This window comes from Balaenoptera musculus, chromosome 3, assembly GCF_009873245.2.
Source record: "Balaenoptera musculus isolate JJ_BM4_2016_0621 chromosome 3, mBalMus1.pri.v3, whole genome shotgun sequence".
Taxonomy (NCBI): Eukaryota; Metazoa; Chordata; class Mammalia; order Artiodactyla; family Balaenopteridae; genus Balaenoptera; species Balaenoptera musculus.
The window spans coordinates 112399607-112412094 of NC_045787.1; the positions used below are offsets into that span (position 1 = coordinate 112399607).

Consider the following 12488-nt stretch of genomic DNA (forward strand, 5'->3'; position numbering starts at 1 on the left):
GTGTTCAATAAGCAGGAGCTTGCCTGAGAACTGGTTTCTAATAAGGAAGGAAGGAATTTTAGAAAGAATATCTGATATCAAAGGATCGAAATGGGGGTCTTGCCAAAAGAGTCAAGCCTCCTTTTCTGGAGGCCTTTGGGAATAAACTAAACACCCGTCTGGCCTGGCTGGGTAAGCAGCCATCCACCCTGAACCCAGAGTGATGAACGAAGGGAGGAGGAATGCAGGTTTTGGATCCTTCTTAGCTTCCGTGAAGAGAAGCCTTGCCTGAAGTGACGCTGAGCCCTCCTTGGTCCAGAAGCTTCTCTTCCCTCTTCTCCTGTTTCTTCTCTCTCTTCAAACCCAACAGTTACCCTGGGATATCAAATAGGAAGTACAACACATCATAGCCCTTGCTCGGGACCAGCCAGTGCCATTTGGCTAAAGACGGTTGTCATTTGTTAAATAAATAAATGAAGAGACTCCATCTCCTTATTTGATCATTGTCAGTGGCCCTCTCGTGTCACGTGATAATCTCATTATGGGCCCTCTCTGTACATTTATTGGGGCCTCTATAGCTGTTCTTTCCTTAAGGAACGCCATTTATATTTTTTTTTTCCTGGGGGAAACACCTCCTTTAATCCTAGCCTTAATGCTGCGGCCCCGTATATACTCACTGATCTCTGCGGGTGAAGCCATCAGCACATGCCCTGAGCAAACCAGGAGGCCCCTGCTTTGGGCTGGGGGGTAACGTGGCCTCTCTCTGCCCCTCTTGCGTGCAGAGCCTGTGCATTGAGAACAGCTGCATCGCCGCCCACGACAAGAGGGGCAGGTACGGGACCCTGTTCACCATGGACCGGGTGCTGACCCCCCCAGTGGGCACCGTCATGGACGTGCTGAAGGGGGACAGTCGCTTCAGGTAACCGGCTCCATCCTGGGGCGGTGCTTCTGCAAGTGGCCCTGCTGGGGCAGGACGGTGGCCTCAGCTGTCTGTCGAGCTCCCCACTTCCTCGGGGCTCCAGTGAACACTGGCCGTGTGTCCGTGTGATCTCCCAAGCCGGGGATTCGGAAAGGACGAGGGTCACCTTGAAAACTTAGGTTGAGAAGAAGGGTGGCTTCTGGGAGTGTAATCCTCACACCCTTGGGAACAGGGAGGGGGCTGCACTTGTATTCCTGAAGGGCAAGGGAAACATCCTGCTCCCCTTTTAAAGTCCCAGGGAAGCTGAGAACACCTGGCTTTGCGCGCGTGATGAGTCTCACTCCGTGTAGTGTCTGCTTATTACCCCTGAAGTTTCCTTCCTTCTCAGGCTCCTGATGTCACTTTGTTTTCTTGCCTTGCTCTCTCCATTTCTGATTTGCTCACTCACCACTGGGTGCTGTGACATCGAGCATTTCTTGTCACTGAATTCAGCCATCTGCACCAGAGCCTAGGAGACCACCCACCCTCTGCCCCCACCTCCCACCCCCCGGAATCACATCCCTCGGGCCCTGGAGCTCAGCCAGTCTCTGGGTCAGCCATGGCACTGACCTCTCCCTTCCTCCTTCCGCCTCTGACCACTGACTTCTGGCTTTTAACTGAACTTAGCATTTATGGAGAGAAGATGCAGACCGGAATCGTTCCCTGTCTGTACGAAAACCAGCAAGGGGTATGAATGCCAGTGCTCTGGGCTCCACCTACCCACCGTGGTGCGGTATTTGGGCAAATGACAACCCCCCCTCACACACACAGAGGGAGGTGACCTTTTCCGTGTGTGTATCCGCAGCATGCTGGTGGCCGCCATCCAGTCTGCAGGGCTGACCGAGGCCCTCAACCGGGAAGGGGTCTACACGGTCTTCGCCCCTACCAATGAAGCCTTCCAAGCCTTGCCACCGGGAGAACTGAACAAACTCTTGGGTAAAGACCAACCTAAGTACATTTTTCAACTTCTCTAAAGTAACTGTATCGGTCAGGGTTTCAGCAGGAAACAGTTGGCACATTATGAAGGGTTTGACTGAAAGGAATTTAATGACAAGACTATTTGCAAAGGTGTGGGCAGGGTTAAGGAACCAGCAAAGGGTGATGATACCCACTGTTTACCACTCCAGGCCTGGGGGCGCTGGGGGCAGGGGGTGCTGGGGGCAGGGGATGGTGGGGGGAGGGCCGGTCCAGGGAGACCCTAGGAGGAGGGATGTAGCACACTGGCTAGAGCCACATGCAGCTGCTGTCAGAACCATGGCAAGGAGGCCACTAGGTGCTTTGGCCTCCTTCAGCGGCCTCCTGGCAGCTGATCGCAGGAGGGTGAGGGAGCCCGGATGATGTACTTCACGGTGGTCAGCTTCCCCAGGCAGTGAACAAGGCAGAGAAGAGTAGAAGGGAATTGAGGGTAGATGACAACCAGCCCAGTCAACAAGGCATGCCTTCCCCTGAGGACCTGTGAGAACCTGCTCATGAAGCCATTTACCTGTGTCACATGTACCTCGGGATGAAAGCTTTACCGAGAAGCTCATCAAGGCCCTGAGCAATTAAGTTGAGTATGTTTGAGAGACAATCTAGTGGTGAAGAGCTTGGGCTCCCAGATTACCTGAAAGCAGACCAAACCCTGGCTCTGGCATTTACCAGCTGAGTGACCTCTTGCAGGTTGCTTAACCTTTCTGGGCCTCAGTTTTCCCATTAGTAAAATGGGGGTGGTAAGAGCGCCTTGCTCAGAGTGTTAATAAGGATTAAATGAGCATTGCCCACAATGCTGGGCACATGTGCCCCATCGATAATGGGGTAATGGCTATGACGGTGCAGAGGTAGGATGGGCCTGCGGTGTTTACTCTGCTGCATGCCTGTGAACGACACATCCACCCAGTGCAGAAAGGTGAGTCCGAGGAGGAGGAGGAGGAGGAAGGATCTTGGCTAAGCCTTGGGACCCAAATCGTCTACACCTCCCTTCCCGCTCTGGAGTACAGAACAAAAAGCTCGGGCAGCTGTGAACTGAATTTGTGTCCTGTTTAATTTTCTTTATTGCTAAATGAATGCCTTTGTCTGTGGTGCTGACATATGTTCCTGAGGAGAGGGGAGACATTCATTCTGGACATAAACTTTCCATTCTCTCTCTGTTCAGGAGGAAGGGAATATTCCCCAGGTGTCCCAAGCCTACTTGGCTTGCCTTTCATTTTCAGCTGTGCGGGAGCTGAGGGAGGGCTTGGGCAAAGCTCCCCCAACACGCCCTCCCTCAGGCCTGTGGGCAGGATTAGAACCCAGCACGCCTGGGGCATGGAGCCCATCCCAGTCCCTGTGTTAGAGGTCGATCCAGGTGTTAGAGATCTCAGAAGAAGGAGACCCCTCCCATCCTGGGGGCTGGCTTGGCTCAGCACCTCCAGGCCGTACTTTGGTGGAAGGGAAACTCTTGCCAGCTCCAAGTTGTGGATGTTTGGAAATCCCTTTATACCTGGTAGCTCCATCCCGTGGCACTCATGTGGATTCGTCCATAACCAAGTGAACTCCCCAAAATACTTTAAAGCTTCCTCTGTTCTCAGTTTCAAGTTGCTGGAAATAGCCGTCCATAAGCCCTGGGGATACCCGGCCATTTGGCTGGTAACATGAGTACCAGGGGCAGCCTCGATGCAGAGGAGAGGGCAGCTGGCAGCCTTAAGATTGCCTCCCACACTTAATCTGGGGACTGCCTGTGCACCTTGATGAGCAATTGGCTGCTTTCCCCAGTGGGTGGAGGAGCTGACGTGGGCCGGAAGGAATGCTGAGACGTGACGAGGAGGGACGCTGTGGAGGGATCCCCCCTTCGGCCCTGACCTCATCGGCTCCATAGCTCCTCCAGACCGCAGCTGTCGACTCTTTTAAGTTCTCCCTTAGGAAACAGCCGTCTCAAAGTATGCATTTGAGGGCAGAATGTGTAAATATTTCACTACTGTGTTATAACTATTGGGAGCCATGCTGATGATGAAATGTCTCAGATGCCAGTGCTGGAAAGGCCCCTGGCTTTCCAAGCAAATATTTAGTCATGGAAACATGAGTCATACTGACAGAGGAGTATAGATTAACTCCCTTCTCAGCATCACGGAAGCGTGTACTTAACCCAGCAGCCCATCCAGTGCACAGGTAGAGTCATGGCCACGGTCATATGCCTTGTTCCCCTGACCATTATGCACATGGTGGGTCGGAGGGCTGAGCACACAGTAGGTGCTCAATAAGTGCTTATTACCTGGGCAGGGGGTTCTCCATCTCGGGGGTGACTGCTTACATCTTCTCCTTTGGGCCCTCCCTGACCACACCAGTTACCAGCCTTAGGATTAACTCTGCTTTCTTTTCCCACAAACCTGCAGGCAACGCCAAGGAGCTTGCCAACATCCTGAAATACCACGTTGGCGATGAAATCCTGGTTAGCGGAGGCATCGGGGCCCTGGTGCGGCTGAAGTCTCTCCAAGGCGACAAGTTGGAAGTCAGCTCGGTGAGTATGTTTAACAATTAAAAGGCTGGCCGTGCCCTACCACTGGGGTTTAGGGCACATCTCGTCCCTAGGATGGCATTAGACACACACTCCGTGTTTAAGAAGCATCTTGAATCTCTGAGTGCATTTTGAAAGAAAAGAGAAGAAAGAAGGAAAGAAAAGAAAAAAGGAAAGGAAAAGAAAAAGAGTCTTCAGGGAAATCAAGGGAGATTGTGGTTAGACCGGAATAAGAACTTCCAGATCTGCAGGGGAATAAAGCATCTGATTGGCATCTGGGAGAAGCTATTAAATCTCCCTTTCCTTAAGGAAATGATAGTTACTTACAAGTCTTGAAAGATCAATTCCCAATCCCCTTCCCACTCTATCCCCCCCAAGTCCAGGGGTTCACTGAGCTGTACCATGAACCAGACCAGCCCAGGAGGCTTTTTCTTCTGACGCTTGTTCTGTGAACCTTCCCTTACTCTGCACATTCCACTTTGGAGCTGCCTCCGAGGGTCCCTACCTTGAAGAGAGGGAACAGATAGGCAGCCCAGCTCTGCGAAGCTGCCTGTGGCCTCCCTGGCTGTACCAGCCAAGGCCACTGACACCCTGTGGAGGGACCACCCTTGCAGCATGTGGCTGGCTCAGCTTCTGCTTCCTGCACCTCTCTCCTGGCCTCCAGCCATCCCTGTGCTCATCAGCTTCTCCCGGGAGCACAGGAAGGCAGGCAGGGACGGCATGACTTGTTTGACTTCTGCAGGTCACCTGAGAATCTCCCAGCTCCTAGTCTGGGGTGTCAGGGTCCTGTCGGTCTCAGGCTCCAGTTCCCCCTTCCCCCTTGGGTCGTTCAGGAAAGCCTGAGACAGATTTACCCTGTGAGAAACTCTGAAGCCAGGCATGGAGGAAAAGCGGAAAGAGCCCTTCAACCAGAGCCAGACACCTGGCTTCTGTTCCCAGCTGTCCCACCTGCTCAGCTTAAAGGAGGCCATGATATCGACCTCCTCACCACGCACTGCTGTGAGGATAAGGGAATCACACAAAAGAGCACTTTGTAAATTGCAACGTGGTGGGTCCACACAAGGATTAAATTGAGTCTACCAGACCGAAGGTCTGTAGCTGACAGGGGTCTTGTTCCAGTCACCAGAGTATCCCCAGCACTTAGCACAGGATCTGGCATCCAGAAGTGCTCAGTAAACATTTGCTAGGTTTAAGAATGGATAAGGTAAACGTGCTTGGTGTTCAACAATTGTTGTCTCTTTTTCTCCCAGAAAAACAACGTGGTGAATGTCAATAAGGAGCCTGTTACTGAAGTTGACATCATGGCCACCAATGGCGTGGTCCACGTCATCTCCAGTGTCCTGCAACCTCCGGGTAAGGCCCTAAAGAACCACGCCCCCGCTCATCCTGCTGCTGGCCCTTCTCGACACACAGCCGTTGGTGCCCGATAGAAACCCTGCTGTAAGCAAAGATGAGAATGATGTGGGACGTGTGGACTGAGCATCTCTGGACGGCATTGCTGGGTCTGGTTGAAAAGTAACTTAGGAACTCTTGGTTCAAATGCACTACACCCGGCAACTCAAGGACAGATTTCTCTTTGCCGCATTGCCTGGCTATCCTAGCCCTGTTCGAACAGAGCCCAGTTGTTTGTTACATGTGAACGCTGTGAACATGGGTCAAAGCACCCCTCCTGCAGCATCCCGCCCTGGGTGAGCTCTCTTTACCTCCAGCAAAGCTGGAGCCTAGCCTCTCTCAACCTGTGCATTCACCTTTCTTTGAGCTCTCTCCCCACGGGCCGAATTCCACCACGAGTTATGGAAAGTTATAAAGGAAAACTTCATCTGAGAATGTGAGCCAGAAAACCCAACAGTGCCCCCTCAGTCCTGGTGGTTATGAATGACACGCTAATCATTTCTCTCTCACTGAAGCTGCCTTTCCTTTTATCTGCAGCCAACAGACCTCAGGAACGGGGGGACGAACTCGCAGACTCTGCGCTTGATATCTTCAAACAGGCGTCCGCGTTCTCCAGGGTAAGACGCCTGCCTACGCTGGCCCCTGCCCTGAACAGCCTTGGGTCTTGTGCTTGGGCTCATGGAGGGGACTCTCCTGTCTTCCTTGGCTGTCCTCCCAGGGCTCTCCTGTAATTTCTGTCCACTCCCATGGGGGCATCCTCAGCCCCGGCCTGTGTGGAGTTTGGATAAAAGAACCCAGGCAGGCCCTGCTTCCTTTGTGGGCGACAGCCGAGGCCTTCCAAGCGAGGCATCTGAGCCTCAGTGCGTGGGGAGGCCGTAAGAACAGACACAGCTGTGGAATCCAGCTGACCGAGAAGGGCGGCCCATCTTGAATTTTCCTTACAGCAGACTGGCCTGCCCTGAGCCTGGGCTCCGAGTCACTCTTCTGTTTTCCGTGACGCAGCCCGCCGTGGCCAGTGCTGGGGCCCTGCTGGGCAGAGGTGTGGGTGCTGGATCCAGGGCCCTCTGTGTGGGGAACCTCCCTTCCTTGCCTCAGCCCCACCTCCCTCTCAGAACCTCTCGGACTTTCTGTGCTTCTCCTCCTGTTCCCTAGCTTGCCCAGGGCCCAGGGGTCCCACTCAGGCTCCCTTCAGGTCAGGTGGAGCCCCTTGGGAATACGGGTCATGTTACAGAAGGTTTGCATTTCCACAGAAGAGCCTGCAGGAGGTAGTCTTTAACCCAGAGGTATGGAGCTGGAATACGTCCCTTTACTTTTGGACATAGGGCTCTCCTTCGCGCCCCTTGAGGAGGGTTCTTGGCCCAGAGTTCCTATTCCTGAGCCACCCCCTGTGCGATCCCAGCTCCGCAAGCTCCAGGTGATAGTCTGGGGGGAAGCCTGACTTTGGGGCATCCCAGGAATGTCCGCCTCAGAGTCTCCTTGGTTGGGGCTAGCACGTCATCACTTGGGGCTGCCACGACTGACTGAGTGGCTCCCCGGGGCCCAGCAGTTCCACATTCCCCTTCCTCTTCCTCATCCCCACCATTTTTTTCTGAGTAAGGATGGCAATGGGCAAAGCCACTGCCATGAGCAGGTGTAGGTATTACATCCACTAGAAAACTTAACACCTTGTGTTTTCTTTCAGGCTACCCAGAGCTCTGTGAAACTAGGTAAGTCTGGTCTGGGTTTGAAGTCCTTGTAGACTTGTTTGGGTCTTACCCCCAAGCAGGCCCAAATCTGCCGTCTGCTGTCTATAGATAAGAACACCATGGTTCAGTAAAACATGGCCTTTGGGGTCAGACACAGAACACCTAGTTTCCTTCTCCCTAAGATGGAGATAATAAGAGTGCCAACCTTTTTAGGGTTGATATGAGTTTTTAGGTTTGAGAATCTGGGAATATTGCACAGGGGCTTGGCAGGAACCCATGATGAGGTCGTGGTCCCAAGCTGGCAGACGTAGAAAATCCCAGTTCAGAACATCATTGAGTAAGATATGAAGTTTCACAAACCAAAAAGCATCTGCTCTGTGCAGGAGAGGATGGTAGAAGAAGGCTGCTTGGCCCTCGTGCTCGTGATTCTGACAGTATCCTAGACAGACATGGGAAGCCTGCACCTTTTTCACCTTTCAAATATCTCTCTTTCAGCCCCTGTCTATCAGCGGTTATTAGAGAGGATGAAGCATTAGTGCGAAGGACCGCAGGAGGAATGCATTTCAGCAGCTCCCACCAATTTCTCTCAGTTTGCCAAAGAGACTGAATGTTTCTGAAACCAAATATCACACTCCAATGTACCTGGGCCATAATGTACACCGTAATGAGATCTGAGCCTTGGGAGGGTGGGGGGAGGAGGGAGAGAGAGAGACTTTTAATTTTTTTCCCCCTAAACGTGACTGTTAGCCCATTGCATGCAGAGACCTGGATGTCACGGCCTGACATTCACTTCCAGGAAGGACCTGTCCCAAATGTGGAACTTCCTGCCTATGCTACTTACTCTGGAAAAGGGAGCCAAAGTTTCTGAAGCTCACAAAACATGAATCAAGCAATCCAGCATCATGGGGGTGTCGTGGCACTGTTTTTGTAAAGCTCTTTCACAGTTGGAGAAATAGAAATGGCATCCTTATAAGCTATGAGTTGAACTGCTCTGTCAAACATTTCTTGCACCTGCATGTAGCTTGGACCCTTCTGTGTGACCTGTCCAGGTAGAAAAGAGAGGGTAGGTAGGGCACGCAGAGCTCAGGATTCCCCGGTTGTGGTAGAGACATGGTGTGTCTGTAATAATAAAACCAAAGAAATGTGTGCCGCTGTGGATGGGAACTGTGTGCTGGCTTGGGTGTTTACAGGGTTGGGTTTCTGTTTCTTGGGGCTGTGATGCACCTTCCACGGAAATTCCACCAGGAGCAGCTAGGTGACAAGCCCTGAGGGATGGTCTGTGGGGATGACCATAGCATCAGCTTCATAGGTCCATCGCGAGGATGAAGGGACATGATTCTTGTAAAGCACTGGGCACAGCATTAAGTATCCTTTTTCTTATCACGCTGTCTGGAGCTGCTCAGGATCAGTGCAGCTGAGAGCCTTTTTTTAGTGTCTTTCCCACAGGCAGCCCACTTTCCTGGAGACTGGGACGCCCTGCCTTCCCCCACATCACTGCCAAGGCTGCCTGAGAACTCATTTCACTTAGGCGACCAACTATCCAAAGATGGTGCTGCCGGGAATAGAGCAGTGGCGCACCAGACACGGCCCCTCCCTGGTGTGGCTTCCAGTCTGGGGAAAGACAGCCGTTAACACGGCATCCAATACAATCGTTCATCCATCCATTCCTCAGATGTGAGTGTTAGGCCTTGGGGAGCACACATGGCCCTGTTCTCATGGGGAAGAGACTCATTCGTCAGCTAACGGCAGTGCCACCTGCCCAGCCACGTGGACTCTGAAGGACGGCACTGTGGTTCTGTGACAGACGGGAAGGAATCTGAGCAAGTGGGGGCCGGAGGAAGGGACACCCAGGAGCTCCTGGATGTGGGAGGAGCTAAGAGGAGTTGAAGGAGCTGACCTGGAGGGGTGGAGGTCAGGCTGCGGGGGGCTCGGGAGACGTCCCAAGAGGTGAGGCTTAGCCTTCCGCACGCTGCCGCCACTTTCCCGCCACTCTGCCCGGCTCACTGCCCTCAGGGGCTCGTACAGGCTCGGGCTGCCTGTGATGCCCTGCTCCTGCTGGGGGTGCTGGTCTTCGAGCACCCAAAATTGCACACGTCTGGACGCTACAGGATGCCATCAGAACCCAAAGAGGTGATCAGTATAACTTCTAAAGATCCTTTCACTGAAAACAAAAATCACCACACATTTCCTTAAAAATGCCAAAGCCCCTCCATCTGTCCCTGTGACCCCAGCCCTGTCCCTACCCCAGCCTCCCCAATACGGGGGGCTCCATCCATTCTTTCAGCTGGAGAGTCCTCCTTGTGACTGAGAACCACGCACAGTCATGGCCCTGCCTCCCCCTCCCAGCCAAAGAGGATTGAGTTCCCTTTTGGGGTCCTAAACATCCCCACCTCTGTTTTTCCTGGAGACTCAGGCTAAACATTAGGTGCTGCCATCTGAGGATGGACACCCAGGGCCAAGGGGTCGGCCCCTGGATGTTTCCAGGGAGGGGTGATCGCTGGAGGGAGGTGTGTGCTGCCCTATGTTGCATCAGAAGGCCAAAGAGGGGCCCAAGCCAGGAGGTTGCCCAGGCCTCTCCGAGCACTGCCGGCTGAGCGCCAGCCAGGTAAAGGAAGGCGAAGGAGAAGGGAAAGGGGCTCTGCTTGGTTCCCTTCGCGCCCTGCTGTCACTCTTGGGCTCCCAGGCCTCTGGGCTAGACAGGACCACAGAGACCCTCAGCACTGGGGCCCCAGGGCCTTCCAGGTTGGGGCGTGTGTTTCCCACACAGGCCAGCTCAGAGATGGGGCTGGGGCCACTGCATTGGGCTGTGCTCCTAAATGCGTTATCTTTTCTATTTCTTACATCAGTCCTCCGGTGAAATGGGTAAGTACTCATAGAATCTCTATTTTACTGCTGTGGAAGTGGAAGGTTAAAGAGGTAAGGTAGTCTGCCAGGTCTCAGAATAGGAAGAGGCTGGCACACAAACCCTACACTCTTAACCACCCCTTGTGTCCCACCCGCCCCAATGTCCATTGAGGAGGAGCCCCGGCAGCCCCAGGCAAGCAGGACATGGGTGCCAGGGTGGCCTCCTGAGAAGCCCCGGCAGGCCTGAACTCTGCTTGCACAGCCTGGACCGTAACTTGTTTACGTGCTGCTGGGGAGCCAGGAGCGGAGTCAGCACCAGCCATGGGCACCCCAGACCCATGGATGTCAGCAAAGAAGGGAGAGGAGAGGGATTTCTCATGCAGAGGAAAATACCTCTGTGCTTGAAACCGTAATTCAATGTCATGGTCTGAGAGGAGCTGCCCGGAATATTGTGCTCAGAAATCTTTCTAAAGCCAGGAAAGAAGGCCACGGAATGAGGGTTGGGCGCAGTGCCCTGTCCTGAAAAGTCAAATGGGGCCACCTCCCTGGCTGTCCCTGCCTGGCGAGGAAAGGAACACACCCGCTCCACGGGATCCTTTGTTCAAATCCCAGATTGAACCAGTTCAGAGAATAAGCAGAGTGGCCGTGGGAGTCTGGGACAACCCCCTACACACACGCGCGCACACACACACACACACACACACACACACACACCCCTCCAATGTCCTGAGCGGCCCAAGACGGAGCCTCAGGCACAGATACTTTGCACTTCACACCTACTCCTGGGTTGGGGGAGGACTCTGGGTGGGGAGGAAGACAGCAGCTGAGGTCTGGTTGCCCCACAGGAAACTTCCAGCTCTGGGCTGCTGGGGGCGGGTTCCACAGAACCATCTGTACCCCAGGCAGCTGCACGGTCCCTGCCATCACAGAGCTCCTTGCGTGACAGGGGCGGTAGAGTTGACACTGAGACCTGAAAAGTGAGGGGCTGGGGAAGAGAATTTGGGCTGAAAGCACATGAAGTGCATAAAGTCTCCAAGGCACGTGCTGGAGAGATTTGTGCGGCCAGAGTGGGGAGAGGAGAGAAAATTCCTCTGCTGAGATAGATATCTGGGATCAGACCATGCCTGGCCTTGTGGGCTGTGGTAAGGATTTTAGACACTATCTTTCTGACAGTGAGGAGTCACAGTGGGCTTTAGCTGGGGGAGAGAGGTGGGAGAGCTGTGCCATGATCAGATTTTCTTTATTGTGGTAAAATATACATAGCATGGAGTTTACCATTTTAACCATTTTTAAGTGGACAGTCCAATGGCATTAAATACATTCACACTGTTGTGCAACCCATCTCCAGGATTCTTTCCATCTTTCAAAACTGAAACTATATCCATTGACACTAATTCCTCATTCTCCCTTTCCCCCAGCCCCTGGTAACCACTGTTCGACTTTTTGTCTTTATGAACTTGACTACCCTAGGTACTTCATAGAAATAGAATCGTACAGCTTTTTTCCTTTTGTGACCGGCTTATTTCACTCAGCATAATGTCCTCAAGCTTTAGCCTCATAGTAGCGTGTGTCAGAGTTCCCTTCATTTTTAAGGCTGAATAATATTCCATTGTGTATATACCACATTTTGTTTATTCATTCATTCATCAGTGGACAGTTGGATTGCTTCTACCTTCTGGCTACTGTGAATAATGCTGCTATGAATGTGGGTGTACAAATATCTGAGCCCTGCTTTCAATTCTTTTGGGTATATACCCAGAAATGAATGGGGGAGAAGCTGCCAGTAGAAGAAAAGTAAGGGTTCTGCTTTGGATATTTTACATCGGAGAAGTCGTTAAACATACAGGCGGGATGTCAGGAAGGCTTTTAGAGCTCAGGGAAGAGGTCAGGCCTGAGATGGGGTGTTGGGGTGTCATCAAATACTGTAGGTGCTATTCAAAAACACTGACTGGGTGAGATCACCTAGCGAGAGAATACAGAGAAAGGACAGTGCCTCGGACAGAGCCTGGGGCTGCTCCAGCATTTAGAGGTTTGGCAGAGGGAGAGAAAGCAGCAGAAGGGATTGAGAAGGTATGTGAGGAGGCCTGGAAGTCACCAGAGGAGAGCCTTTCAAGAAGGAGGGAGCATCAAGCATGTTAAATCACTGGTGTGCCCATTGGAT

General features: G+C 52.8%; 1 protein-coding gene across 1 annotated transcript in view; it reads left to right on the forward strand.

The window, feature by feature from the left end:
- Positions 1-8647, forward strand: part of TGFBI (transforming growth factor beta induced) — a 32171-nt gene extending 23524 nt beyond the window's left edge. The window contains exons 11-17 of the mRNA XM_036848728.1: positions 762-898; positions 1743-1873; positions 4285-4409; positions 5657-5759; positions 6336-6415; positions 7480-7504; positions 7979-8647. Of these exons, the coding sequence (XP_036704623.1) occupies positions 762-898; positions 1743-1873; positions 4285-4409; positions 5657-5759; positions 6336-6415; positions 7480-7504; positions 7979-8019 (642 nt within the window). The 3' untranslated portion in view covers positions 8020-8647. The remainder of the gene's footprint in view (positions 1-761; positions 899-1742; positions 1874-4284; positions 4410-5656; positions 5760-6335; positions 6416-7479; positions 7505-7978) is intronic.
- Positions 8648-12488: the final 3841 nt, after the last annotated feature.